The 26891-nt window shown below is 38.7% G+C and overlaps 1 protein-coding gene across 1 annotated transcript; it reads left to right on the top strand.

The window, feature by feature from the left end:
* Positions 1-8851: 8851 nt before the first annotated feature.
* LOC117340393 (uncharacterized protein K02A2.6-like) lies at positions 8852-12949 on the top strand. Its single transcript, XM_033902154.1, has one exon. It carries the CDS (start codon positions 8852-8854, stop codon positions 12947-12949), a length of 4098 nt encoding a protein of 1365 aa, XP_033758045.1.
* The last annotated feature ends 13942 nt before the right edge of the window (positions 12950-26891 follow it).

Raw genomic sequence — 26891 nt, 5'->3', positions numbered from 1 at the left:
ATCATTCAATGAATTATACAGGCTATAACTATCGGTCATCTACAATGATACCAATGCAAGGAAGCATATAGATCTACCATTCACACATAAGCAACAATTATAATTCAATTGGTCAGTTCGCAATACATTACGTTACACAACATTACTTTCATAAACTACTCAAATCTAAACTTCTATATATAGTATAAATTTTCTCGCTATTAATTTTAATGATTTTTATATACATATTTTTGTTTAGATGTAGAATTCCAAGTACTACTTAAGTATTTATAAATGTATTTCACCATAACAAAATGGAGAGCTTAATAAGATCTGATCATAATTATATAAAGTCACATGTTTTCTAGAAACAGATACTAGTAAGTAAGGTGGGTAGGCTTCAATGAGGATATCCAAACACAAAATTCAATAACAAAAGTCAGGTGTTTTGAAAAGAGTTCCTGTGAAATTGGCAAGGTGACCACAAATAACCCATATCTTTTCTAGCATAGGACAGTGATAGGAACACTTCTCAAAATTTCAAACTCCTTCACTCGACGCACAGCTCGTTCGACATGTACTCTGACTGCTGCAATGTTCCTTTCAATTGGTCTGTAGTGAATTGGTCCTGTCCACTCAGAAATGATGGCATGATCTATGAGGCACCACGCTTTTGTAAGTCCTCAATATCAAATCCTCTGTCCACCATCACTCCATCACCATCCTCTACGAGATCCAAAACACCACAATGGCGAATGATCTTTTTGTCGGAGCATCTCCCAGCATACAGTGGTGAAATGAATGTAATCCGTCCATCTGGGGATATTGCAAGTAGCCCTTTGGCTGTGTTATGGTGCTTATAGGAGGATAATGTTTCTCTCTGACAATCAGCTGCTGAGGGGTGCTCGATGAAGATCACAGTACTGTCCACAATCGCTCTTGTTGTCGAGTAGTCCTTGAAAAATGGTGGCATGTTTTTCTTAACTTGTTCTTTACTTGGCCAAATTGGTAAACATTTTAGCCAATCTGCCAGAAAAATGTGTTTTAGGATTTGTTGTCTATTTTCAACTTTTTCGCATTAAACTAATTAAACACACTGTTTTGGCAATACAAATGAAAAGTACCCATTAAAAATCATTTCAGATTCATCACATATATATCTTCCAACAGATGTTCTTTAATTACTGTAAAAAAACATTATTTCTTTTTTCAACAATAAACAGTTTTTTTTTCTGAAATTACATTCCGCTTCAAACATCCCTTCATGCAAAACATCTTTTTCTGTTCTCCACTAATTTTTCTTCCCCAAACAATTTCCTTTTATAATATTTCCGTAACCTTTCTTCAGACAAGTAAATTGCATTAACACTTGACTTTCATATCAGTAATATTTACATACCTTGCTAGTACCAAATCCGTAAATATTCAGCATTTTTGTTTACCTCCCACTAATGTCAACAATTTGTTTTCAAAACAGGTCAAAGTGACAGCCAAAATTGTTCACATTGAACAAGAGACTCAGACTATTACCGCCAGAGCTGGAAAACAACTTGTTTTAAGAAATGCCACACTAGCGGATGAAACAAACCAATGCCGCCTATTCTTGTGGGCCTCCCATATTGATGCGGTCACCCTTAACAACTCGTACAACTTTACTAACTTAGTCGTCAAGGACTTTGATGAAACCAAATTCCTTTCAACATCACCAACCTCCACATTCCAACAAACGGACGACTTGGAAAATGTGAAATTTGAGTTGGTCGAGCACAAGATTGATGGCAAACCATCCATGGTGGCAATAACATCGCATTATGCATGTAGGAACTGCAACACGAAGCGAGATATACAAGTCAACATGCCAAACTTGCCACCCACATAAATGCCACAGCTGCTCTTTCAGACAACGTATGAACGTTTCAGCTAAACAAACTTTCTTTGATATTTGAAAACAATCCAACAACATACACTGTAAATTCTGCAGTGACACACAAGTTCATCAGTGACAACCCAGAAACTTGGTTTGGTTTATTTTGTTTAACGTCCTATTAACATCTAAGGTCATTTAAGGACGGCCTCCCGTGCGTGCGGTATGTATGCGTGTGGCGAGTGTGTATGTGTGTTATGGGAGGCTGTGGTATGTTCGTGTTAAGTCTCCTTGTGATAGGCCGGAACTTTTGCCGATTTAAAGTGCTATCTCACTGGAGCATACTGCCGAAGACACCCAGCAGCACACCCCACCCGGTCACATTATACTGACAACGGGCCAACCAGTGGTCCCACTCCAAATATGCTGAGCGCTAAGCAGGAGTAGCAACTACCATTTTTAAAGACTCTGGTATGTCTCGGCTAGGGGACAGAACCCAAAACCTTCCTCACACAAAACATGTCGTCTGATGATCTGCAAGAATTCCTATTTACTAAAACCGTCACTGTCGTCCTGAATAATAAGGACAACACAGCTGTGAAAGAACTCAAATTAGCATAGTTTCCAACTTGTACAACTCAGATTTTGTTTTCTGAAATAGTTGGACTCCACTCATAAAGCTGATGCTTGAGTGATTATTTAAGAAATAATTAACGATGATTCGTGTATTGTTGCAGGATATACAACGAGGACGAGGATATTTTGCAATTAAATTAATAACGAAGGCCGCAGGCCTGAGTTATTTATTAAAATTGCAAAATATCCGAGTCCGAGTTGTATATCCTGCAACAATACACGAGTCAAAGTTGATTATTTCTATTCTACCATGTACTGTTTAGTTCTGAGATCGACCTCTTTCTAATAGAAAAACAGCAAAGAAACCCCGACAAACCTTGTAATTTATTTCTTGAGTATTGCATTATTTGTTGATGAAATATACAGGCAATACAGTACTACGATCAAAAGCATCTATCATATGGCATTGATTTTGAAAATTAAAAAAAAAAAAAAAAAAAAAAGGGGGGGGGGGGTGGCCTCCGTAGGATTCGAACTCGCGTCGTGATAAAAATTTATTGAAAGACTAACCCATTAGCCCACTCGGTTATAGTAACCTCTTATGAAACGGGTGAATTTTAGATATATAAAATTGTAACAGCCGTGACTCACGAGCGTGTATTATTGGCACGAGCGTGTATTATGGTTTTAAACCAATCAAAACTGGCGTTGCATAGCAAACATGGTAGAATAGTATTTTGTTTCTCAGATAGTTGGACTCCACTCATCAAGCTGATACTTGAGTGATTATTAGTATTACGTTTCTATGATAGTTGGATTCCACTCATAAAGCTGATGCTGAGTGATTATAAGTATTTTTTTTTTCTGAAATAATTGGACTCCACTCATAAAGCTGATGCTTGAGTGATTATTAGTATTTTGTTTCTATGATAATTGGACTCCACTCATATAGCTGATGCTTGAGTGATTACTAGTATTTTGTTTCTATAACAATTGGGACTCCACTCATAAAGCTGATGCTTGAGTGATTATTAGTATTTTGTTTTCTATGATAGTTGGACTCCACTCATCAAGCTGATGCTTGAGTGATTATTAGTATTTTGTTTTCTGAAATAATTGGACTCCACTCATATAGCTGATGCTTGAGTGATTATTAGTATTTTGTTTCTATAATAATTGGGCTCCACTCATAAAGCTGATGCTTGAGTGATAATTACTATTTTGTTTTCTGAAATAATTGGACATTACTATTTTGTTTTCTGAAATAATTGGACTCCACTCATAAAGCTGATGCTTGAGTGATTATTAGTATTTTGTTTTCTGTGATAGTTGGGCTCCAGTCATCCAGCTAATGCTAGAATGATTAATAGTATTTTGTTTGTGGTAACGCACAACCGAACATCAACTCTGGGACGAGGTCACACAAACACCTTCGCTTAGAAGTCAGCTCGTCACGTATATTCACAACAATATCACAGGTACGCGATCGACATAACAGGGCGACCGACCAAAGGATTATCGTTATGATGTATAAACTCTAACAAGATATGGTCACTTAAAGAGACCAACGAACGTACAATACTAACTTGTTTTGTGACGAAGAGACAGTCAGTCATTCAAGAAACGGGTAGAAGCGATCAAACGTATGCCGTAAATTGTGTAAAAAAAAATCACAGAACTGTAACCCGCAGCACGTGTACCGCAGGGGTGCCACGTGTGTCGGACTTCTACCCGTGTGTCGGACTGATACCAAGTTTTTGCCCAGGGTTCGACTGCCGCTTTCGCTTGCAGATTCCAAATACAAATGAATTTTCAAGTAATAGACAATATTTAGTAAACTGGTGAGAAGGAAAATAGACTCGTCATATAAAGTTCAACAATTTATTAACATGTGTAAAAATAACAAAGTACCAAAATAATACCCGTGCGGAATTCACAATTATATACGTCTAGCCTAAAACACACTGCCCTGCAGGTGGGGCGTAAGAATTGTACCTGCTGCCCCCATTGCATGATCGTAAGAGGCGACTAAATTTGGGATCTTATCTTTTCTCTTCTTTCTTAACATTCTTCTTCCTAATGTCTCCCTTTACAATGCCTCGCTTTTGGCCTTTGGTTGAGCGTTCGCCCCTGTGAGGAAGGCTATGGGCCCTGTCCCCTAGCCGAGACATACCAGAGTCTTTAAAAATGGTAGTTGCTGCTCCTTGCTTAGCGCTCAGCATATTAGGAGTGGGACGACTGGTTCGCCCGTTGTCAGTATAATGTGACCGGGTGGGGTGTGCTGCTGGGTGTCTTCGGCAGTATGCTTCAGTGAGGTAGCACTATAAATCGGCAAAAGTTCCGACCTATCACAAGGAGACTTAACACGAACATACCGCAGCCTCCCAAAACACGCATACGCACTCACCACACGCATGCATGGCTTTTTGAAGGAGTTGACACAAATAAGGTCCTTTAATGACGGTATCCACGGGATGATGAGGCAGTTGACAGATATTTTATGCAAATTCCCATCTTCAGACTTGTACATATAATAACATAGCTGGCAATAGTGTCAATTATACAATCAACATGAACAGTACATGTACCAATGTTATAGGCATTGGTTTATCTCCGTCGATGAATTGAACCCATAGGATATAGGTTTGTTTGTTTTACCACAGGTGTCTGGCTCGTTTTAAATAAAAACAATAAATAAGAGCATGTACGCTTATTACATATTATGATTTTTTAAACAAGGTAGATATAGACACAGGTTGTAGTATGTCCTGTTGATAGCCAGGCATAGACTCAGTCAATGCTACCTATGAAAAAATTCCAATTGTGCAAATATGTAAATATTTGTCAAAATTCATAGCCAACTTAACATTTTTAAAAGTGTAATATTGATTAAATAGCATAATGGCAATGTGGTACAGTACTCATTATAGATAGCATAATTTAATTAATTTACCTTGAGTGATTATATTTATAGTCAGTCATTAACTACTTATGAGTGAGGTTTATTTGTTTATTCAATTTTCATTTGCAGTGTATTGAATGATTTTCAAGTGCCTATCACTAGGCGGAGGAGACCAGCTGCCGAAAAGTCTTGGAAGGAAGGAATCTACCCTGTGCAAATTTCAGCAGCAGAAAATGATGACGTTCTTGACCACTACATAGGTATATGGTACATGCTTTTTGTACAAGCATATACTTAAACTTAATATTCCAAATGTTGTGGATTGTCAGATAATTATGTAATGAAAAGTTTTCTGGGATTTTAGATACTAAATGAAGTGTAATGTAATAGCATGGACTTGACATGAGTACCTGCTAAGTTGCTAACTTTATTTTTTTTTATTGAGAAAGCAAGGCAAAAACTGAAATATTGTCATCAAAACCTGTACAAACTTATACAAATTATTATTCTATGATACGGCTTAAAATGGTTTCACATGTTTGCATTATTTTAAATATAGAAATTTGTTACAGGTTGGGATAGGAAACATGATGAAGTGAAAAAGACTAAAGAAATACTTATCAACCCCTCGGGCTCCAGTATTGGGTCTTCAATATTAGGGGAACTTGCTGTTAAGATAAAGGAACAGTTAACTGGAGGAGGAAGAGGAAGTGACAGTTCAATTGTAATACGGTTGAGTATACATTCTCAAAAAGACCTGGAGGATGTCAATCATCTAATAAAAGCCGCTGGGATACCTCTGAAGAAATACAAGGACAGAACAGTATATTCCATCAGAACAATGGGAAGCCGTACCAGAATTCTTGGTGATTCCTGGGACTACCGCATTTTAAACTCCGTTTGTGACAACTATTATGTGAAGACTGAAACGGTGCGATTTTTCGTTAGACACAGACAACCACTGGTGGATCATATTTTAATGCCAGATCATACGGAGGAGCATTACATTCCAAGAGGGAATGTACTAACATTTTCTTGCGTAAAATGTCCTGGAAACAAAAATTCCGTACCTCATTTACTGAGCAGTGTTTTACTTTAGAACAATATCAAAGCTGTACCTCTTATCTTTGAAATATCGCTGTTGGAAATGGTTTGTATTTATAAGTAAACAATTAACAAGTTGGTTTTTCTTGAAAATCTATAGCCATTGTATAAATGTACTAGCTGACATTGATTACTCCCTGTACTGTTGGAAATGGTTTGTATTTATAAGTAAACAATTAACAAGTTGTTTTTTGAAAAATCTAAGTAATACTCCCTGTATTGTTGAAAATGGTTGTAATAAGCAAATTAGTTCTTTTTGAAATCTTACATGATTATTTTTGGCACCAAGCTTTAAGACCTGAAATAATAATGAGGTTTGTAACCGTTTTGAAGGATAAGATGTCATTTTCTGATTCTTTCAATGTAGACAGTAAGTCTCGCAGTGCCTTACGTGCTGTTTTATTTCGCTTGAAAGCTGTCGGACTGCAGAACAAGGTGAAAGGAGGGGCACATTTCAGAATTTTTAAAGAAGGACTAGTAGGGTCAACATATAATTGGAAGATTAAGTTCTGAACAAGTTAGTTCTAAAGCTAAAACTAGAAAACCGTTTGGGGATTGTACTCCTAGCCAGCAGAATAAACGCAGAAAATGCGAGAAATCAATGTGTAAAACAGCCTTAGGTTTTATGGAAACAGATACATGCAAGGTAACTGGAGTTATTTTGGAAAGGGATGGAAGACAAGAAATTCTTAGTTTATTAAATGACCAAAAGAACTCAAATCTGTCTAATTCAGATAAAGATTCACTCAGTACTCTTTTGTATGTATTAGACACTTACAATGTCTCAAACAAAGCTTACCATGAACTAAGTATGCTATTTAAAAATATTCTAAGGAGCCATTCAATTCAGAAGTTTATTTCAGATCTGAATGCTGGATTTGAAATAATAAATACACCAGATGGTTTAGGTGTGCAACAGTCGTTAAAAACACGGTTAAAAGAGGTGATGTCAGATCTGTTGTCCAAAAATGCAGATATGTTTGAAAATGGTCTTGATATTAAACTATCTGCAGATGGTACAATGATTGGTAAAAGACTTCATGTTGTCAATGTGACCTTTACTGTACTTAATGAGAAGCAATGTACCTCTGCTGCTGGCAACTACCCGCTTTGTATAGTTAAGACCAAAGAAAGCTATGATGAATTGTCACTACCTCTAGCAGATCTACGATCAGAGGTTGCTTCCCTGCAGAAAATTTCAGTGGGGGACAGACTGTTTGATGTAAATATCTACCTGGGTGGTGATTACAAATTTCTCCTCTTAGCTGTTGGAATTCCTCATGTATCGGCAGAATACTCGTGTATTTACTGTACGTGTAGCAAAAGAGAAAGATCTGACTTCACAAAGAAGTGGTCTATTCATGACGAAAGCCTTGGAGCAAGGTTAACATATATGCAGGAGACAGATATAGTACAAGTATCTAAAGGGAAGAAAAGGGAAAAAGGAAAAACCAACAATTTCTCTCTAGTACGGTTGCCAATTTTTCCTTCAATTCCACCCTCTCGTGTCGTTATTGATCATTTGCACCTTTTCCTGCGCATTACCGACAAGCTGTTTAATCTCCTCATTGCTGAATTAAGAATGTTGGACAATATAACAGAAAAAAGGACTTTCCAAAAACTTGATAGAGAAAAGATCAAGTACATATCAGCTCTTGAACATACATTGGCAATGTGTGGAATAGATTTTCATTTGAATGTGAACAAAGATACGAGAAAACTAGAATATCGTGATTTGAATGGGCCAGAAAAGGTGATATTTTTTTCAAAATTCAAGGCAACAGATCTCCTTGCTGACAAAGAAAGGGCTTTGTGTATTCAAAATCTTTGGGAGCAATTTATGGTAATCAATGCTCTCGTCAAAGATGATTGGTTTGGTTTGGTTTATTTTGTTTAACGTCCTATTAACATCTAAGGTCATTTAAGGACGGCCTTCCGTGCGTGCGACATGTATGAGTGTGGTGAGTGCGAATGTGTGTTTTGGGAGGCTGCGGTATGTTCGTGTTAAGTCTCCTTGTGATAGGCCGGAACTTTTGCCGATTTAAAGTGCTATCTCACTGAAGCATACTGCCGAAGACACCCAACAGGACACCACAACCGGTCACATTATACTTGTGACGATAGTTATCGTATAAACTTTAACATAAATAATGGTCACCCCCATTCTGTATAATGAGTGCTCCCTTGTTGTGTACATGATAACTACGTCATCAGTTTGTGTGAAGACCATGCCTGTTTTTACAATGTGAAGAATACACCGGCACCTTCAGTTATTAGCATCAAATCTGGTTGTCTATTCAAGCTTGAACGACGCTACATGGTGTCAGAAGTGTTTGGTAGGACTAGAACGTTCACACGAAGCGACATTATTAGAATTAATGTATAATAAGGACATATAGATCTCGTAAGAATAACGAACTGTAAACATGGCCAACACTGGCAATAGCGCGCCCATTGTAGTTCAAGTACCTTCAAACCTCCCTGTACCAGCGGCATTGGAGTTGCGAGGCAATCTTTGCTCGAACTGGAAGAAATTCCGCCGAATTTGGGACAATTACGAAATTGCAAGTAGTCTAATCAATAAAACCAAGGAGCTGAGAACAGCTACGTTACTAACGTGCATAGGGCCCGACGCGTTACAAATATACGATGGTCTTACGTTCGACAACAGCAGTGATAAGACTGACATAACCAAAGTGCTAGAGAAATTTGAAAGATTTTGCATAGGGCAAACAAATGAAACATATGAGCGGTATCTGTTCAACAACAGAGCACAGGACCAAGGGGAGACAATCGACGCATACGTAGCGGCATTAAGGTCACTAGCAAAAACATGCAATTACGGTACATTAGAAGAGAGTCTTATTAGGGATAGAATAGTCATGGGTGTCCGAGAAAACGCGACAAGAAAGAAACTGCTGCAAGATCAGTCTCTGACATTAAAAAAATGCATAGACATCTGTCGGTCTTTTGAGAAATCATTTCAACATATGAAAGACATAACTAGTGAGGAAGTTAAGGCATGTGGAAAGAAAGAAAGCAACCACTCTCAGTCACAGGAAAAAACACGTAACAGTGCAGGAACACACAAGAGACAGTCCCAGAAATCCATGATAAGCTGTGATGCATGTGGTTTCCGTCATGATGAGGAGCGATGTCCAGCATGGGGAAAAGTATGTGCAGCTTGCGGGAAATTGAATCACTTCGCAAAAAAATGTAGGTCAAAACCTCGCCAAGGGTATGGGAATCAGAATAGGAGGAACAGACCAAAGGTATATCAGCTGGAGGAAGTGAATGAAAGCTCAGATGAAGAGTTTATATTTACGGTGCATAAGAAGGATGTAAACTCAATAAAACACGTTGGTCAGCCTAATAAGATTCACACTATCATTGACATAAATGGGGTGTTGGTAGTATGCCAGCTGGACAGTGGATCAACCGTCAATGTGTTGCCTAAATCAAAGTATTTACAAGTGTTTGATGACCCTCAATTGGAAAAGTTGTCAGAGACGGACATGACCCTAGTGATGTTCAATCAATCAGAGATGACACCAGTTGGAGTCAGACGAGTGCAGGTCCGTAACCCGAAAAACCGGAAAAAATATTCAGTGGAATTTGTAGTTGTCGACCAAACAGTAAAGCCTATCCTAGGAGCACGTGTGATACAGGCCATGAATCTTATTACTGTGAATAAACATAACTTATATCCGAAAGCTGAGGCTCCGAAGGAGGAAGTCCTACAGGCATCAACAACCGACAACACCATGTTTGAAGAACTTGGGAAGTTAGCAGGCAAACTCCACCTCGAGGTAGACCCCACTGTGCCACCTACCAAAATACCAGTGAGACGAATACCGGTGTCATTGAAAGATAGGGTCCAGGACGAACTGATGCGACTAACAAACCTTGGTGTGATAACACCAGTTACCACCCCAACAGACTGGATTTCATCGATTGTGGTGGTTAAGAAGCACAATGGGAACTTGAGACTCTGTATTGATCCCAAACCGCTAAACAAAGCACTCAAGAGGAATAATTATGCGATGCCGACAATTGAGGACAATCTTCCAGAGCTAAACAAAGCACGACTGTTCTCTGTAGTGGATGCCAAGGACGGGTTCTGGCATATTGAGTTGGATGAGGAAAGCAGTTATTTGACGACATTTGGCACGCCATGGGGCCGTTATCGGTGGATAAGAATGCCTTTTGGTATCTCCCCAGCGCCAGAAGAGTTTCAACGTAGGCTGGATGAAGCACTGGAGGGTCTAGAGGGAACCAAGGCAATACATGATGACATCGTTGTGTTTGGATGCGGTGACACTGACGCAGAGGCAAGGCAAGATCATGACCGGAAACTCCATGCTTTGTTCGACAGATGCCGCGAGAAGAATATCAAACTGAACAAGGAAAAATTAAAGCTTTGTCTAAGTTCTGTCACATACTTGGGCCACGTAATCTCAGAAAGAGGTTTAGAAATGGATCCGGCGAAGGTCAAGGCCATCACTGAGATGCCCACTCCCAAGGACAAGGCAGGCATACAACGTCTACTGGGAATGATCAATTTTGTGCAAAAATTCGCACCACGGCTGTCTGAGCTGACTTCTCCTTTACGCGACCTTTTGAAAAAGGACTCTGAGTTTGTTTGGGATGAGGCTGTACATGGCCAAGCATTTAGTGAGATAAAGGCAACACTATCCGACACTCCGGTGTTGAGGTATTTTGACCCAAAGAAACAGACAATATTACAGTGTGATGCATCGGAGTACGGGCTAGGAGCCTGCCTCCTCCAAGAAGGACACCCAGTGGGGTATGCGTCAAGAGCGCTTACGGCTACCGAGTGCAACTACGCCCAGATCGAGAAGGAGCTGCTAGCTGTGGTTTTTGGAATGACAAAGTTTGAGCAGTACACATATGGAAACAAAGTGATTGTCGAGTCTGATCACAAACCTTTGGAGATTATCCACAAGAAGAACTTGTTCAGCACTCCAAAGCGATTACAACGGATGCTACTCAATCTACAGCGGTTTGACTATACAATTATCTACAAAAAAGGCACACACATGTACATGGCTGATACATTGAGCAGGGCATTTTTGCCGTCAACTGATGAAGAAAGGCGAAATATTAGTCACAACATAGAAGTGGAACAGGTAAATGGTGTAAAGCATCTGGCAGTATCACCCGAGACTTTGTGTAGGTTACAACGAGCCACCAAAACTGATACCAATCTTGCAGAGCTAATGTGTGTCATTCGCAGGGGCTGGCCGGACAGCATGGAACAACTTTCTCTAGAAGTAAAAAAATACTTCCCATTTCGAGAGGAGCTAACGATCCAGAACGGGTTGGTCTTCAAGAACGACCGTGTCATAGTTCCATTCTCGGAGCGCCAAAACATGATAGAAAGGGCGCATTCCAGTCATATCGGTCTTCAGGGATGCTTGCGAAGGGCGAAGGAGTCGTTATATTGGCCAAACCTGTATTCAGATTTTGAAAAACATATTCAGGCATGCAAGACTTGCAATACTTACTCAGCTGAAAATAGCCGAGAGCCCATGATACCACACGAAACCCCGAATCGGCCATGGGAGAAAGTAGGTGTGGATTTGTTCCATACAGCTGGAAAAGATTACCTTCTCACTGTGGACTACTATTCTGATTTTGTTGAGATTGACCGCCTCCATGACAAGAAGGGCAACGAGGTCATCAGAAAGTTAAAGTCTCATTTCTCGCGGTATGGGTTACCATGCATAGTAATGTCTGACAATGGTCCACCATTCAACGGAAAACAATTCTCAGATTTTTCGAAAGAATATGAATTCCAACACATCACTAGTTCACCAAGATATCCACAGTCCAATGGTAACGTGGAAAATGCGGTGAGAACTGTAAAGCGAATTCTGGAAAAATCAAGGAAGGATCGACGGGACCCTTATCTTGCTATTTTGGATTGGCGGAACACGCCAGGAGAGATAGTGAAGTCATCCCCAGTGCAAAGACTGTACGGTAGAAGGACTAGGACTTTGCTTCCATTAACAACGCCATTATTGGAGCCAAGCACAATTCCTACGTCGGAGACGAGGAAAGACATAAACCAAAGAAAAGGAAAAGAACAACATTACTACAATCGCGGCACTAAGGCGTTAGCTGAACTAATGCCTGGAGAAACGGTCAGAATGAAACCGACAGAACCAGGGAAGGAATGGACTAAAGCCCGTGTAAAGGGAAAAGTCAACATTCGATCATACAAGGTTCAAACTGAAGAGGGTTCGACTTATCGGAGAAACAGGCGTCATCTCCATAAGACTCCTGAAGTTTTCACAGAGGATGATGGTCAGTTAAATGCGACATCAGAAGGAGATGTTCCAGACACACCGAATGTCAACGAGGACCAGGCACCTCCCACTACTGACCATGAGGAGCCACATGCAGAGGTCACGCTCAGGAGGTCCAATCGTGAAGTGAACAGACCGAATTACCTGAATGACTACGTGTGCATCTTGAATCGCGACCGAAAACAACAGTGAAGTGCCAAAATACACGTGTTTATCTAGATGTCTAGTCAGTAGTGTGTTTGTTAATTTAAAGATAATCTACGTAATCTTTTTGTGAATCTCTGAATCATACAGAACACTTATCTAGTCATATTGTAGGTTGTTCAGACATTGTTCCAAGGACTTTCCAAATCACCTAGTAGTTAGTTTGTTAAACGTTTATAGTTAGTTGTTGTGTTAATAAGTCGGTTAGGACAGTGTAGGTCAAATGGCACAACCGCGTTTGTAGTGACTGTAAGTAAGGGAAACTCTGAACTAAATTAAAGTGCTAAACGAGGGGGATGTGACGATAGTTATCGTATAAACTTTAACATAAATAATGGTCACCCCCATTCTGTATAATGAGTGCTCCCTTGTTGTGTACATGATAACTACGTCATCAGTTTGTGTGAAGACCATGCCTGTTTTTACAATGTGAAGAATACACCGGCACCTGCCGACTGAAGTTATTAGCATCAAATCTGGTTGTCTATTCAAGCTTGAACGACGCTACAATACTGACAACGGGCCAACCAGTCGTCCCACTCCAAATATGCTGAGCGCTAAGCAGGAGTAGCAACTACCATTTTTAAAGACTCTGGTATGTCTCGGCTAGGGGACAGAACCCAAAACCTTCCTCACAGCGGCGAACGCTCAACTAAAGGCCAAAAGTGAGGCATTGTCAAGGGAGACATTAGGAAGAAGAAAGTTATCAAGAAAGAAGAGAAAAGATAAGATCCCAAGTTTAGTCGCCTCTTACGATCATGCAATGGGGGTAGCAGGTACAATTCTTACGCCCTACCTGCAGGGCAGTCGTCAAAGATGAATGTCCAGATTCAGCAACAATTCAGTCACTTATTGAGCCTTGGTGTGATAGTCTCATACATGTGTACCAAGCAAAGGATGTTACGCCATACATCCACATATTGCGTTACCATGTAACGGAACTTATCAGCATGCATGGGAACATTGTAAAATTCACACAGCAAGGCCTTGAAAAGCTTAATGATGTCCTTACCAAGACATATTTCAGGGCAACTAACCATAATGGTTTGATAGCACTCAGACTGGTGTTAGAAACACAAAATATATTGGTTTTACTGGAGAAATTTGAAAGGGAACCTGACCACATTGTACTGTGCAGTGTCTGTTTGAAACCTGATCACAATAAACAAAGTTGTATTCATAATAAAGGGTAGCTAATCCTGATCACTTGTGAGCATTGAATATGAGACATTGTGTTTTTAGATCACCTGGTCCAAAGTTGACTTTTTATGATGTTTCAATGTGAGATAAATATTATGGTTGTGAAGTGTCTTATAAGTACTGACCATTAGAAAGTTCAATTTGAATTTCATACAAACAAGTTTGTATAATTTATATATGTTAACAGATATGTGGGCCTATGTCATACTGTGGTATTCTGTCTGTCATCTACAAATATATACATCAACAATTTCTACTTATTGGAATTGAACTAAATTTGACAGGATTCTGGAAGCATGTATCCATCACATTATATAAAGAAATATTGATTTTGAAAGAGCAAATAGCTCCAGAATAAATTGTGATAATCTCCAAATATAATGTTAACGTTTATGTTGTTGGTTTTTGTTCGTCTCGGTGATTCTATGTAAACAATGACTACTTCACATTTTTGTGTTTTGTTTATTTTTGTTACTGGTGTTAATTTTGTTGAGATTATTTTTCTGTATACTTTATTGTGATACTTTCCAAGAAATTAACCTACTTAGGTTCCCTTGAACCCTAAGTAGTAAGTTAATTTCATGGAATTTATTTTATATCCAATTTATTTAATTTTCAATTATCAATGTAATAGTGTTTGTCTTTATGGAAAGTTATAAGAGGATGTCTGCCGGTATATATCATTTCGTCGCATGTATATGCATGCATTTAAACGATGCATTTAAACGATGTATACCGTTACCAGTTCTTGCCACGTGGAGGCCTCCTCTTTCAAGAACCAAAATGTTTTTAGTTTTTTGTGTGTGACCTGTCTGGGTGTAGTTGGCCTGGCCTTGTTCGACTGGTGATAATCTTGTCGTCACTGGAAAAACTAGTCGGCGCGGAGATGTTGGTATACTCCTGAAAAGGAAACGAATTTAATTAAAATAACAGTCAAATGATATTGGTATATTTCCAATTTAATGTCATTATACGAGAAAACATTCGCATGGCGGTATTTTGACCGATATGTATAACTTACGTATTGTTTTATATGTATAACTTTAGTATTGTTTTATGTATTGTTTTATATGTATAACTTTAGTATTGTTTTATGTATATCTGATATCTATCCTTACCTCATTCTTCTTCTTCTTCTTTTGTCGTTCGGCCTCCGTCAAAAAATGACGATTACGGCTAATGGGAGGCGTTGCCAATGCTCTTTTAAAAAAGTGCAGGGATTTGGGTACAGTGAGAGGGGGTTTTTTTTAATTTTTTTTAGTGGAAACTAAGATAAAAGCATTTGATGGTGTGTTTATGGTGTGCGTTTGAGATCATCAAGGGCTGCATTGTGTATATGTGCCTTGAAGATCTCTAGTGTAGTGCATTGTACTGCTGCCACCGGGAGGAGGTTCCATTGTGTTATTGTGTGTGGGAAAAAGGAGTATTTATATGTGTCATTGGTGGCAGATAGGTGTCTGAATGTGTAGGGGTGTGTTTGCCTTGTCCTAGGGTCAGCTGGGTGCATGATGCCGTGTGGGTCTATTGCGACATGATGGTGAATGATTTTGTATAAAAGTATGAGTCTGGTCTTGAGTCTACGTGTTTGAAGTGTAGGCCAGTTGAGTTTGTCCATCATGTCTTATACTGAACTTGTGTTGTGGTATCTGTTTTGTACGTATCGTGCTGCTCTGCGTTGAATTCGTCGTCTTCGTTCAGCTCTGGGGTGTTGGCCAGACGCTTCAGCTTCACAAAGGCGTCGTGAATCTGAGGCGACGGGAGGAACGGCAACGCCATCAACTTCCGGATGTATTCCGCAACACCTGAAAAATTGAAATAAAGTTCAATATTTACAATGCTTATTAGGTCATCTGACCCAAAGGGTCAGGATGACCTATAGTCATCGTGCTTCGTCCGTCGTCGTGCGCCGTGCGCCGTCCGTAAACTTTTTCTTTCAAAACGCTACTCCTCCTTAACCCTTGGGTGGATTACTTCCAAATTTGGTTTGAAGCATCATTGGGGGAGGACAATCATATTTTATATAAATGAGGCTGGTCTGACCCCTGGGGCCAGAAGGGCGGGGCCCCAAAAAGGGAACTTAGGTGAATATTGCTATAGAATCCTACTCCTCCTTTACCCTTGGGTGGATTACAACTAAATTTGGTGTGAAACATCATTGGGGGAGGGCGGTCATATTTTATATAAATGAAGTTGGTGTGACCCCTGGGGCCTGAGGGGCGGGGCCCCAAAAGGGGAACTTTGATGAAATTTTGCTATAAAATCCTACTCCTCCTTAACCCTTTAGTGGATTTCAACCAGATATGTTGTGAAACATCATTTGGGGAGGGCGGTCATATTTTATATAAATGAGGCTGGTGTGACCACTAGGGCCTGAGGGGCGGGGCCCCAAAAGGGGAACTTTGATGAAATTTTGCTATAAAATCCTACTCCTCCTTAACCCTTTAGTGGATTTCAACCAGATATGTTGTGAAACATCATTTGGGGAGGGCGGTCATATTTTATATAAATGAGGCTAGTGTGACCCCTGGGGCCTGAGGGGTGGGGCCCCAAATGGGGAACTTTGATGAAATTTTGCTATAAAATCCTACTCCTCCTTAACCCTTTAGTAGATTTCAACCAGATATGTTGTGAAACATCATTGGGGGAGGGTGGTCATATTTTATATAAATGAGGCTGGTGTGAGGCCTGGGGCCAGAGTGACGGGCCCAAAAAAGGGAACTTTGATGAAATTTTGCTATAAAATCCTACTCGTCCTTAACCCTTTGGTGGATTTCAACCAGATATTGTGTGAAACATCATTGGTGCAGGGTGGTCTTCACTGGTCTTATTTTATATAAATGAGGCTGGTTTGACCCTTAGGGCCAGAGGGGCGGGGCCCCAAAAGGGGAACTTTGGTGAATTTTTGCTATAAATCTACTTCTCTCTAACCCTTGGGTGGATTAATACGAAATATGGTGTGAAACATCCTTTGGGAAGGGTGGTCATATTTTATATAAACGAGGCTAGTGTGACCCCTGGGGCCTGAGGGGCAGGGCCCCAAAATGGGAACTTTGGTGAATATTTGCTGTTAAATCCTAATCCTCCCTAACCTTTTGGTGCATTACAACCAAATTTGATGTGAAATATATTAGGTGACGGCAATCATATTTTTTAATGAGACAGGGTTGACCACTGGGAAAAAAAAGATGGGGCAAAAGGAGTGCTTAGGTTAAACATTTCTTAAAAATGCAATTCCTCCTTAATGCCTTAATTGATTACAACCATATTTAGTATGAAACATTATTGGGGAAAGGCAATCCTAATTGATATAAATGAGTCTTGTCTGACCCATTGGGACAGAGGGGCATGCCCCAAAATGGGAACTTGGCTAAAATTTTGCTTTATGATGCTGCTCTTCCTGGACAAGCTAAATGGATAAAAACCAAATTTGATCTAAAACATAACTGGCTGCGATAAATAATTTATGGTAATAATGCTGGATTGGGGTGTGTGTCCCTGCTGTAAGTGTAAGTGTTTGTCAGATGACCGTTAAGGCCCATGGGCCTCTTGTTGTAATAAGATATTACTAGTATATATTTTAAATATGGTTTTAAATAACTGTTATACACTATGTAATTTTATTATTTTGTAATTGTGATATATGACACTATAATAAACAAATACATTGGTTGATTGATTGTAACTTATAACGTTTTCGTTAAACGTCTTATATGTGTAAATACCTTGACGCTTCCTGAAGGTGGCCCGAAGTCAAAGACTGTCGACCTTGCGGAGGACAGCTTAGGCCCAGTGAAAACTGCAGCCCTTCAGGTCCACACCCGGGAACACGCTCCGGACGGCTCGCCAACATCCTAAAATAGCAAAAAGAAGTTTTCATGATATCACATTTTATTAACAATAGTTAATAATAATAGCATTTATATTCATCGCACCATTTGCGTATATATGATCTTTTATATATTTTACTATTGCAACACTTTTATTCTATTTGCAAGCGTGTTTAAGTTGTCGTAGTACATGTTGATTATATCAAATAATTATATCGATAAATTCATATACGTACCAGCCTCGAAGTCCAGCATGAAGCCTTCTACCTCTGGTGGGGATTCAAAACAGGTGAGTAGGTGTCGCAGAACCTGTGAAATGAGATAATATAATGAATACTACATACACATAAAAAAGAATTATTAGCATTGCAACTGAAATTCCAAATTATCGCTTTCAAGCCTTGTGACGCTCTTCGGGAAAATGCTGTATCAATCTTCTGTCATAAATTTACTGATATTGTCATTACTTGCTGCTTCGTAATCCTCAGCTGTCCGACGTGACATCAGTACGAAGCACAGAGGGACCTGCTTCGTACATCCGTCCTGCTGCAGGAAGGCGTGGATCGTCCAAAGCTGCTGGAACGGCTCCCGGCGGATCTTGAAGGTCCCGTCGCAGTACCATCGTCTCGCCTGCTGCAGAAGCCGAAGCTGGGTTGGTGTCGCAAACATCAGATGACGGTGGCTGCCGACACGGACGTCACCAACGATGAAGTCATCGCAGTCCAGGAACTCGCGATTCACCTGATAATCAAAATAACTATAATGTTCATTTTAAGCATTCAAAATAACATTTCACGTTAATACAGAATAGTTTAACATGGCTTTAACAACTTTAAGAAATGTACGTCGTAATATTCTACCATGCCATTTTGGCCTTTATCTTCATATAGTTACCTCAAAGTCCAGGTCAACCGGCTCTGCGGGGCGAATGTGCTGCCGACATCGGTTGGCGAACCGGATGAGGTTGGCGGGCTTCGGCAAGTCGAAGTCGTCGTCGTCAACGTTGGCCTGCAGCTTCTCCTCCACTATCGTCTTCGCAGATGTGAACGGCTGAGCGTTGGCATCTTCCCAGATCTGAAACAATAATTAGAACAATTATTTTAAATTCAATGCACAATATTGATAATATCGTTACTCGTTCAACGGTAAGACTGTCTATGTGACAATTATCTCCTTCACAAATATGATAAACATTCAGTCAGTTAACTACCTGTTTCTTGACACCGACAAGCATAGCTGTGGAATGATCAGGAGGGTGGATGTGGTCTGCTGATCCGGGCGTGAAAGTGGTTCCTCTCTGGCTGACGGAAGCCCCGCCCCGCCCCTCAGCCCCCTGGGGGGTCAGCCCCACCATTTGTACAATTTCACATCCATACCCAAAGCGGATGTTACCAGGCAAACATGAGCAATATCCATTGCTTTGTTACAGAGAAGAAGTTGTTCATATCAATTTAGCCAAATTGACCACGTTTGGCCCCGCCCCTCAGCCCCCTGGGGGGTCCGCCCCAACATTTTGAATCCCTACCCCAAGGGGATACTACCAGGCAAATATGAGCAATATCCATTGCTTAGTTTCAGAGAAGTTGTTTATATCAATTTAGCCAAATTGATCCTGTTTGGCCCCGCCCCTAAGACCCCTGGGGGGCCAGCCTCACCATTTGTACAATTTTGAGTCCCCTACCCATAGGGATGCTTTTGACCAAATTTGGTCAAATTCGGATCAGTGGTTATGAAGAAGTCAATTGTTGACGGACGGACGGACGACGGACGCCACGGTATGGCATAAGCTCAACTAGCTAAAAAAGCAAAACAATATTCATGATTAGATAATAAAGAAACATGATTTCATTTAATGTCATGTCCGTAATAGTTTTATTACTTCAAAAGTGAAATATAACATTATATTTTTTATTTAATACGGTCTTAACCATTATTATGAAACAATATTTCTTGATCATTGTAAAATTTAAAATTTTTATATTAAAAAAAAAAGCAAAACAATATTCATGATTAGATAATAAAGAAACATGATTTCATTTAATGTCATGTCCGTAATAGTTTTATTACTTCAAAAGTGAAATATAAGATTATATTTTTAAACGAACATTAATGTTCGGTTATTGCCATCAAGAACTGGACTGAGAAATATGACCATATTTGGTAGCCACATTCACCAATACGCCATCTACTGTCTGTTTCAATGAAATATGGCTGCCCCCATGGCCTTACGCTTCAAATAATTTACTTGCAAAAACATCTTCGTTTTATGTAGTAGTTTTACCGAAAATGTTGAAATGTATTCAGTAGATGTTTTCAAGATGCATACGATTTGAGAAATGCATAACGCTAGCGAAATGCGAAGACTAAATGAACCTGAACTTTGCGAATAACTCCAGGTCAATATATTTATGTAAACAAATATTGCGCAGGCGCATTCGTCTCCGGATGTTTAGAAAGTTTTGCTCTTCCGTGTTCACTCCAAAACGGCTGACATTATAGCATCAGTCTGCAAATATGTCCGCGATTTACTTAAATGTGTATTATATATATTCTAGAATGTTACATCATTATCAACTAGATGAGTATTTCTATAATTTAGAGAAAAAAATATATCAATAACGGCATACGAGACGATACATTGTATCATACTATAGGTTACTGTACAGTACATGTTTGCGAGAAAGGTAGATACTAGGTGGCATTTGTGGTCAGGCTGACTGGTCATAGCGTTAACATTGTCATCGATTTCCATATTCCATTTTCCTTTGACGAAAACGACCAATAAATCAAATGCAAATGATAATATCTTGTTGCCATGTGCACGGGATTGGTTGTTGTAGGCGATACTTAGAACGTATTTACTGTTGTAAGGGAGGTAACTGCAAGATTACGGAAATCAAACGTTAAACCAATTTGATTGGTCGATTCTTCCATGACTTTCGCAATGGGTTTACAATCGAAGTGACAGATTACTACGGCAATATTCAGATGATATCAACAATAACACTTTTAGATACGTGTGGTCGGCAGTTGTCATGTTTAAAATGAACCATTATATAGCTTGTTTTTATTTCGGCAAAGTCGAGAATATTTACTGAAACTGACCACAGGTGAAGCAGACTTGGAAATACCGAAACGAAGAAAAATGGGGCTTAGGCCTAATTATAATATAAATTGGCATTATTTTCAGAGAATTGACCCACATATATGTTTTTGTCGTTAGAAATGGCCGATAGTGGATTTTTACGAGAGAATGGACCCAATATAGGATCTATAAATCTTTGGTGTGTGTATAGAGACCATATGCATTGTTTTCCTTTACCTGGAAGTATTTTGAAAGAATTTGCAAAATACCGAATTCACGATCAAATTTTCGATTGTAACGAACTACTGTCAATCTGATTGAAATCAGCTGTTACATATGTACATGTACACATGGCTACGTTTACTATGCAATACGCCTACGTATTTTTTTTTCAAAGACGGAAAACGGAAATCCGGATTATCTAAAAACAAATGCAAAAAGACTTGTGATATTCACTTAATTTGACATTCAGCCATTAATTGTTATTTGTAGTTTCATAACTTCTGAAATAGTGTGATCGATTCTCTATATAATATTGCTGTGGAACTTGTGTTATTTTTCAAACAAATTCATTTTGATAATTTGTTAATTTAGAACGTTCATCAAGTCATGATCAAGACTTGAAATTCTCGCTACACCATACTTCAAACACAGTAATCAATGAATTGATAAATTGAAAATTGAAGTCAAGCAAATGAGTTAATATTTACCTAAATAATTTTTCAATATACAATACATGTTCAGATGACTATTTGTGCCATGCTGTTACAAGATTTCAGTTACAATTCTAAAATTGAATTAGTATGTAAATATATGTTATCCTGTCAATATCCACAAAGCGAGTGTAGTTTACTGTACTCAAAGTCAGGCCAGTAGATAGCGGTACATATACTTACTGCTTACATCTAGTGCTTACTTGTGTGAACTATAAATTAATAACAAAATGGTTCATATATTTCTATATATGACTTCACAAATTATGTGGTGTCTGAAGATCTGAATGAAGTGAATAAACGATGTATTACATTATTTTTATGAAATATTCAAGACATAGATCATTCTCTTAAAAATATTGATTTCAAGTCCATTTTGATAATTTTACTATGACGGCAATCAGGCCTAGAATGGCGAATAAACCCCTAATATTTTAGATATGATTAATTTTGACATTGGAGAACATAAAATTGTGTCCATTCTCTAAGCACTGGTAGAATGTACAGAATAGAGCTTCATAAATATATTCTCAAAATTACTAATTACCCCGGTAAATATAACATTTTACATAAACCTCCCATGACTGATGGTAAACTTAAACTTGCAAATCTCCTGTGTCATTCCAATTTTGATATGTGTAAATATATACACGTAGTGTATATATATATATAGTTATAGATATGGAATGCTTCACAATTTGCATACAGTTATGGAATCTTATAACACCCCCAAAAATGTTCTCACCACATAAAGTTGTGATTTGTGCAATTACATTGCTGAATTGTGTGGTTCAGTATGATTGGATGATCAACATTGGAAAAGGACAATAAATAGGGAATGTGTCGTCCCATCGAATGGACTGTAATCTTTGTGATCAGGTTTGAAGTTGAAAATGAATCTTCAAGTTTTCTTTTCCTGTTTGCTGAATTATTCCATGAAGATAGTCTTTATCTGGTGGTTATTCTTTATCACATTGTTTACAATACTGTAATTATAACTGAAGTTTATCTTCTCATATACAGATTTATTAACATCAAATGATTCCTGAACAAAAGGAGTCAGGGTTTTTTTTTGTTTTGAAGTACCATAAATGCTTGAGTACAGTTTCAATAGGATACATTCCTAATTCGGGCCTTGATTAGCAGCTCTGGTTTTGGTTTTCAGTAATTCTTTATGTGTGTTTCATCATATTTAGTTGAAATACAACTATGTATGCCAAACTAACGATGGAACTAGCCTAAATTTAGTGCATATTAGAAGTTGGCATCAATAAGGTCACAGAGTCCTGGCTGTATTATAACTGATGATGCCTTCCCGAAAGAAAGAAGACATATTTTATTTTCATCGATCCAAGATAGATCAACAAACTTCCAATTTCAATTAGGACCTTACAGAAACATGCATGTGTATAATCAAATCAGAACAGATGCAAACATTTCAAATTATTTGCAATTAATTCCTAAACCGATATCAGTAAATTTATCAACTTAAAACTAAGAAGATTACTGATTTTGCATTAAACAATAATGTTCGTTTACAGTACTTCCAGTACTTTGATTTATTTAATACGGTCTTAACCATTATTATGAAACAATATTTCTTGATCATTGTAAATGTACTACTTACCGGGAGTGCAGATGCGATGCTGCCATCCACTGCAAGGCTTCCTGACGTTGTCGAACGGACTTGGCACAGGCGAGGCACAGACGAGACATCATTAAAGATAATAATTTGATCGAAAATGATCAAGTGATTTGTTTTATACTTTCACTAACTAATAAACCTCATGTGCCTTTCACCGATTGGTTAATCGATTTGCGGTAATTGACTGAGCTACTCATATATGAGGTACTCTATTAAAACAACAACCCCTGCGTCCTTAGCTCCAACCGCCCGGATAAAGATAATTCATATTAATTAATTGATTAACCATTTGAATTGATGTCATTTCAAATTATAAATAATTAAAACAGCACTCAAGAATAAAATAAGAATAAAACAATATATCAGAAACGTATAAACATAACACATTATACGTCTCAGAAAAAATCAAACAAAGGCAAAACATAGTTCAAAATTGATATTTAATAACATTTTTCCCTGTAAAATGAACCTTCTTCACACATTTAATACATATACGTACATGGGTACTTATACAGTACACTGTATATTATAGAGTAGGGCCGACTTTTAAGGCCGAAATTGTGTAGTCACCTCGGCCCCGACCGACATGCGCAAGGGCCGAGGTGTCCAAGTTTACTTTGTAAACATTACGGCATCATTTTCCTTCGTCATTTTTCACGTGGTACACTAACATACAGCACGGAATTTTTGATTGCTGCGATATATTTACAATCTTTTATAGTAAATTCTTCTGTAAACCACCCTAAGATGAATTTATTTTAATTTCACTGGCCTTCGGCGACGTAACAATTCGTTCGACCGAAGGGCTTATGCTTTTACGGTTACACCGTAAACACTTTTTTTATCATTATTTATGTTAATCGTTTGTGTAATACGTTTGTAATATGTAACTTTTTGTTTGTTTTATTTGTGTCTTGATAAAGGGACAGTCTGTCTCGAAAATTTGACAAATAATTTGTCCGTACTGTCGATATTACTAACATTGACCATATATATAAATATATTTATATATATCAGGAGCTTTTATATAGAACGGGATATGTGAACTACAAAAAAGATCACATGATGTTAAACTGGAAATATGTTGACACAGACACGCAATGTCATTTACCGTTTAGCTCTCTTAGGGCTTCTGTCCTCTGCCTCAGTTTGGAGGTCTGAGGTGTCTTCTGCTTCTTTAGCTTTTTTCATAGCTTTTACATAGGAATCTGGAAGAAATAAATAATGTAGCTATGTATGAACCCAAATGCATCAGCAAATATTGTTAAACCTCTTTAATTAAATATTTTCATTGTTTCAATTCTTTATCTATGATGCCATATAAAGTTACTGAATTTCAATGAAGTTGGTTCAGTGGTTTCAAAGAAGAAGTCAAAAATCTAATTCGTTCATGGACGTTCCATGACCGACAAAAGGTGAAAAAAATAGGTCACTTGAAACTCCAATAATTATAATATAAGCCTCATGGTAACTTAAAGTATTATGAAAGACATTCATGTTTATACCTGTCTCATATAAAACCCGGATAGGTAATGCCTCAAAAGAGTCATCTGGGTCCTGGCAGGCTTTAATTGCTTTGGAGACCTTCGTAGTTGATTTCCAGGACATTGGCCACAGGCACTGCGATTTTCCAAGCCGCCACGACATAGGCACAACTGAGACCTCATTATCTTTAGTGAACTACACTACCGAGTACATAGCCCTGAACAACATAGACACTGCCCTGCAGGTAGGGCGTAAGAATTGTACCTGCTGCCCCCATTGCATGATCGTAAGAGGCGACTAAATTTGGGATCTTATCTTTTCTCTTCTTTCTTGATAACTTTCTTCTTCCTAACGTCTCCCTTGACAATGCCTCACTTTTGGCCTTTAGTTGAGCGTTCGCTCCCGTGAGGAAGGCTTTGGGTTCTGTCCCCTTGCCGAGACATACCAAAAAATGGTAGTTGCTGCTCCTGCTTAGCGCTCAGCATACACGGAGTGGGACGACTGGTTCGCCCGTTGTCAGTATAATGTGACCGGGTTGGGTGTGCTGCTAGGTGTCTTCGGCAGTATGCTTCAGTGAGGTAGCACTATAAATCGGCAAAAGTTCCGGCCTATCACAAGGAGACGTAACACGAACATAACGCAGCCTCCGAAAACACACATACGCACTCACCACACGCATGCATGTCGCACGCACGGGAGGCCGTCCTTAAATGACCTTAGATGTTAATAGGACGTTAAACAAAATAAACCAAACCAAACAAAAGTCACCAGAAGCTTATGAGCATAATCATTATATGCACATGAAAGATAAGAATTCAGAAGAATGTGAACAGCAGCTGAAAGCAACATGAAATTGTTGGTAAATTGCTTTGTCTACTACATTCAGTAACACCAGTGGGCCAGTGTAGAGTAGAAACTGGCGGAATTTTGTAGCCTTCCATCTATCAAGTTCATTTAATGACCTAGGCTTGCGGGAAAATTCACGTGGAATGTGTGTATGTAGATGAACTAACCTTTCAGAAATCATTCCAATGGCGTTAGCACCTATTCTACACCTTAGAGGACCTCTGATCCACATGAGAAGGAGGCGTTTTACCACACCCAAACACACAAGATGCATATAGTCATATGGAAATTGGGATACCATTCCAATATTGCATCTTAACAAAGGAGACCTCCCTTTGTGATGATCTTCATCCAGCATTTGTGAAAAAGAAACATCAGTTCTAAGGGTTGAATCCACTTCTGGATAAGTGACTTTATTAAACCACTCCCCACTTTGAACACATTTACCACAGCCATGGTATCCTGAGTACTGCTTTGTTACTTTAACAAAAGCCCGTGCAGGAGCATCACATATCACAGCTGACACTGCTATTTCAAAATATTCCTCACAATAATCAAAACCTACTGCTGTAAGCTGTATCAATTCCTCAACAAAGTCATGGAGGTATTCATCGACATTACCTGGTTTACCCAGGCCATAAAACAACCCAATTATGAATGATTTTGAACAGGGAATGTTTTCAATTTTTCCAAGAATTGGCCAAAACTGATGGTTTGTGCTATTGAAAAGTGGTAAACCATCTATATTTATTTGCAAAAGTATTTTGTTGTCGACGAGTTTCATTCCATGTTCAAATTCATTTTTTATTCCCTCAGCGACTCCAAAGTGATAATATTGACCATTTGTGATGTCTTTCAAAATGTAATTACTACGAGTTTTTAGAAGTGTTCGAGGGTCTTTTGGGATATTTTCAAAGTTTTGTCTTAAAATTTCTAAAAGGCCTGAGATAGCCTGATGGGGAATTTAAAAATGAACTGCCCACTCGGACAGTTTTTCTTTGATATCACAAGAGTCTGCATCATCTGATGAGACCGAATTCGAATCATCATCACTTTCCACTTGCTGTGACATTATCTTTTCCAATTCTGTATCTAAATCATGTATCGGTGTCTCATGTTCATTGACAGC

Source organism: Pecten maximus, chromosome 13 (genome assembly GCF_902652985.1).
Source record: "Pecten maximus chromosome 13, xPecMax1.1, whole genome shotgun sequence".
Lineage (NCBI taxonomy): Eukaryota > Metazoa > Mollusca > Bivalvia > Pectinida > Pectinidae > Pecten > Pecten maximus.
This window is presented reverse-complemented; position numbering and strand designations above follow the sequence as displayed.

Bases quoted from the DNA above. Each gene is read 5' to 3' on its own strand.
- LOC117340393 (XM_033902154.1), top strand. From the start codon at position 8,852: ATGGCCAACACTGGCAATAGCGCGCCCATTGTAGTTCAAGTACCTTCA.